Below are 4,548 nucleotides of genomic sequence, written 5' to 3'. Positions count from 1 at the left end.
CGGCAGAGGCGCCGGACAGGCGGGAGGCTCCGGCAGAGGCGCCGGACAGGCGGGAGGCTCCGGCAGAGGCGCCGGACAGGCGGGAGGCTCCGGCAGAGGCGCCGGACAGGCGGGAGGCTCCGGCAGCGGCGCCGGACAGGCGGGAGGCTCCGGCAGCGGCGCCAGACAGGCGGGAGGCTCCGGCAGCGGCGCCAGACAGGCGGGAGGCTCCGGCAGCGGCGCCAGACAGGCGGGAGGCTCCGGCAGCGGCGCCAGACAGGCGGGAGGCTCCGGCAGCGGCGCCAGACAGGCGGGAGGCTCCGGCAGAGGCGCCAGACAGACGGGAGACTCCGGCAGCGCTGGAGAGGAGGAAGGCTCTGGTAGCGCCGGAGAGGCGGGAGACTCCGGCAGCGCTGGAGAGGAGGAAGGCTCTGGACGGATGGGCCGGAGAGACAGCCTGGTACGGGGAGCTGCCACCGGAGGGCTGGGGTGTGGAGGTGGTGACGGATAGACCGGGCCGTGCAGGCGCACTGGAGCTCTTGAGCACCGAGCCTGCCCAACCTTACCCGGTTGAATGGTCCCGGTCGCCCTGCCAGTGCGGCGAGGTGGAATAGCCCGCACTGGGCTATGCAGGCGAACCGGGGACACCGTGCGCAAGGCTGGTGCCATGTAAGCCGGCCCAAGGAGACGCACTGGAGACCAGATGCGTAGAGCTGGCTTCATGGCACTTGGCTCGATGCCCACTCTAGCCCGGCCGATACGCGGAGCTGGAATGTACCGCACCGGGCTGTGCACCCGCACTGGGGACACCGTGCGCTCCACAGCATAACACGGTGCCTGCCCGGTCTCTCTAGCCCCCCGGTAACCACAGGAAGTTGGCTCAGGTCTCCTACCTGGCGTAGCCATACTCCCTGTTAGCCCCCCCCCCAAGAAATTTTTGGGGCTGACTCCCGGGCTTCCATCCACGACGCCGCGCTGCCTCCTCATACCAGCGCCTCTCCGCTTTCGCCGCCTCCCGTTCTTCCTTGGGGCGGCGATATTCTCCTGGCTGAGCCCAAGGTCCTTTACCGTCTAATTCGTCCTCCCATGTCCATACCTCCTCGCGCTGCTCCTGCTGCTGCTTTCTCCTTTGCCCATTACCACACCGCTTGGTCCTGTTGTGGTGGGTGATTCTGTAACGATTCTCCTCTTGTGAAGTAGAGGCGGACCAAAGCGCAGCGTGGTGGTTGTTCATTGTACTTTATTTACGACACTATACAAGAACAAACTAACGAAAAAACAAGAAACGTGAGAACTCAAAACCTAATACAGCCTATCTGGTGAACACTACACAAAGACAGGAACAATCACCCACAAACACACAGTGAAACCCAGGCTACCTAAGTATGATTCTCAATCAGAGACAACTAATGACACCTGCCTCTGATTGAGAACCATACTAGGCCGAAAACATAGAACTGCCCCAAAACATAGAAAAACAAACATAGACTGCCCACCCAACTCACGCCCTGACCATACTAAATAAATACAAAAACAAAGGAAATAGAGGTCAGAACGTGACAATTCTTGTGTGTGTTTAATAAAAAATAATTGAAACAGAAAATCATAAAGCCATCTTGCTATCATTTGAGTGATACAATCGCTCAAGTTAAGAGATTGTATACCCCACCCTCACTGCACATGAATGGATCATCTCATTTCCTGTTCTTGGTATAAAACACAAACATGAAAGGATTGAGAAAGTGAAAATTAAATTAGAGAAGATGTGGAAACAAACCTGAACAACATGATGGGATTTAACAAATACCTAGAAGAGGAAACGCATTACAAAGCCGACAGTCAAAAATGATACTTTCAAATTGGAATATCTTCAGACAAAAACAATGTTCACAATGTTAAAATGCCTTTCATTGATGTGGCATGTTCATTTGAATAGATTCTTGAAAAAGGTAATAAAGTAATATTGACAAACCTATTGAATAGACCAATACTTATCAATGATGACTATATAATTTGATCACATGATGGTAGCAAGTCTCTGGGCCTATTCTTGACCAATGATACACTCTTAGAAATGAAGTACTGTCCCCACAGGAGAACCCTTTATGCTACTGTAAATTGATAATTACCATGTGTTTATTCTACAAAGATGCATAAACTAGGCTAAGTTCAAACAAATAGTATTATTTGTTAATTTCGTGGCTCGTGTATTGGCTCTCTAACATGTACTGTAGCTGACGACGACTGTATAATGAATATGGCGTTGATAGGTTTTGCTGATGCAGTGCAGTGAGTGTATCAGACTGGTATACAGTAGTGTTTTCGGAGAATTCTGATGAACATGAGGGATAGAACAATAACTGGTTACACACGGCCATTCATACATCAACAGACCCCGCACCATTGAAACATCATCACCATGACTGAGGGATATATTTGAATGACAATACTTTATGCTGTGCAATCACACAGCTGCCCTGTGTCTGTTATTTTTTTAAATAAAAGACAGTGCTGAACTGAGGGACATTGAGCACTGAGCTGTCACCCACATCCACCGCCAACATGACTATGGGAAAGGTAAGATAGAAGTCCATGGTTTTACAACTTTTCAGATGAAATCTAAACAATTTTACAATGATATTTTACAATATTTCATTGATTTCCCCTTAGTTTTACATGCACAGTTTCTACAAATAGATCAGATAATGCAATCAGTTTAGCAGACAGATCTCATGCAGTTTAGTAGTCCTGTAATTTTAGAGATAATGATATTCTGTGATGTGATTGTTTGCAGATAATCTTCTACGAGGACAGGAACTTCCAGGGTCGCTCTCATGAGTGTAACAGCGACTGTGCCGACCTGCACTCCTACTTCAACCGCTGCAACTCCCTCAGGGTTGAGAGCGGCTGCTTCATGGTCTACGAGCGCCCTAACTACATGGGAAACCAGTACTTCGTGAGGAGGGGAGAGTACCCCGATAACCAGCGAATGATTGGCATCAACGACTGCATCAGGTCCTGCCGTATGATCCCCATGGTGAGTAACAAGGTTTGAAATGCATCTACAGTTGTACAGTTGCCAAGGCAGCAGCTACTCTTCCAGCTATATACCATTTAAAACATTACATTTCATAACACTTTTCACAACACACTAAGCTGAAGGAAAGTCATCGTTTTTCACTGAATGATTTAAATATCTGTAATACATTTTCTATTCTTTATAGTAGAGCCAAAGTCATAACCAGATACATTTGAATGCTGCAATTATATTGAACATTTATTTTATTGATTAATTTTGATAGACTAGGATGTGCGTAAATGAGCTACCTGCATATAACATGTAGCTGCCATGAGATAAATCAGTCATACATGTGTTGAATATAACATACATCTAAATTTCAACTAAAGCCTCAGCAACATTTACCTCTAAATGTACCATTATATTTAATTAAATGTAAGAAATATACAAATTGAGTATACAGAAACCATATAATATCTATGTAATGACCATGTTACTATGTAATGACTATGTAATGACTATTCAGTAACCATGAGGTAACTATGTAATAACTATGCAGTAACCATGTAGTAACTATGTAATAACTATGCAGTAACCATGTAGTAACTATGTAATAACTATGTAGTAACTATGTAATAACTATGCAGTAACCATGTAGTAACTATGTAATAACTATGCAGTAACCATGTAGTAACTATGTAATAACTATGTAATAACTATGCAGTAACCATGTAGTAACTATGTAATAACTATGTAATAACTATGCAGTAACCATGTAGTAACTATGTAGTAACTATGTAATAACTATGTAATAACTATGCAGTAACCATGTAGTAACTATGTAATAACTATGCAGTAACCATGTAGTAACTATGTAATAACTATGCAGTAACCATGTAGTAACTATGTAATAATTTTGTAATGACTATGTAACACCTGTTTGATCCCGTTACAGCACCGCGGCAACTACAAAATGAGAATGTACGATCGTCCTGACATGGGCGGCCAGATGAACGAGCTGAGCGACGACTGCCCCAATGTCCAGGACCGTTTCCGTATGTCCGACATCAACTCCTGCAACGTGATGGACGGCCACTGGCTGATGTACGACCAGCCCAACTACAAGGGAAGGCAGTACTATGTGAGGCCCGGTGAGTACAGGAGGTTCAGCGACTGGGGAGGCCAGAGCCCCAAGATCGGCTCCCTCAGAAGGATCACCGACTTCAACTAAACCACAGCGCCATTTTAAACTATCAACTGTCACTCTGTCCACAATAAACTTTGATTCGTAATCAAAAACCTTTTCTGTTTCTTCTCATCTTTTCATTGAGATTGGTATATTCTCAAAACTCAATCCCATTGCTTGAGTCCCTCACTGGTGACAATTCACACAAAGTTTGCTGATTTCAATAAATCTCTTTACGCAGTCTTTATTGGTAGAGCATTTGAGATATATAATTGATCTTGTTCTACAGTAGGCTCTAGATATCTAAATCCTACACAAATAATTACAGCACCACAACCATTTATGTTCCATGTTGGATATCAAA

General features: G+C 45.4%; 1 protein-coding gene across 1 annotated transcript; it reads left to right on the top strand.

Moving 5' to 3' along the window:
• The first annotated feature begins 2,469 nt into the window (after window positions 1-2,469).
• Window positions 2,470-4,300, top strand: LOC139380870 (gamma-crystallin M2-like). Its single transcript, XM_071124004.1, has 3 exons — window positions 2,470-2,556; window positions 2,774-3,016; window positions 3,954-4,300. The coding sequence occupies exons 1-3, from the start codon at window positions 2,542-2,544 to the stop codon at window positions 4,227-4,229; spliced, it is 534 nt and encodes a 177-aa protein (XP_070980105.1). The 5' UTR covers window positions 2,470-2,541; the 3' UTR covers window positions 4,230-4,300.
• Window positions 4,301-4,548: the final 248 nt, after the last annotated feature.

This window comes from Oncorhynchus clarkii, chromosome 22 (assembly GCF_045791955.1).
Source record: "Oncorhynchus clarkii lewisi isolate Uvic-CL-2024 chromosome 22, UVic_Ocla_1.0, whole genome shotgun sequence".
Lineage (NCBI taxonomy): Eukaryota > Metazoa > Chordata > Actinopteri > Salmoniformes > Salmonidae > Oncorhynchus > Oncorhynchus clarkii.
Note: the sequence above shows the minus strand (reverse complement) of the source record. Positions and strands in the feature narration are given on the sequence as shown.

Bases quoted from the DNA above. Each gene is read 5' to 3' on its own strand.
- LOC139380870 (XM_071124004.1), top strand. The intron at 3,017-3,953 runs GTGAGTAACAAG...ATCCCGTTACAG, and splicing joins CCTGCCGTATGATCCCCATG to CACCGCGGCAACTACAAAAT.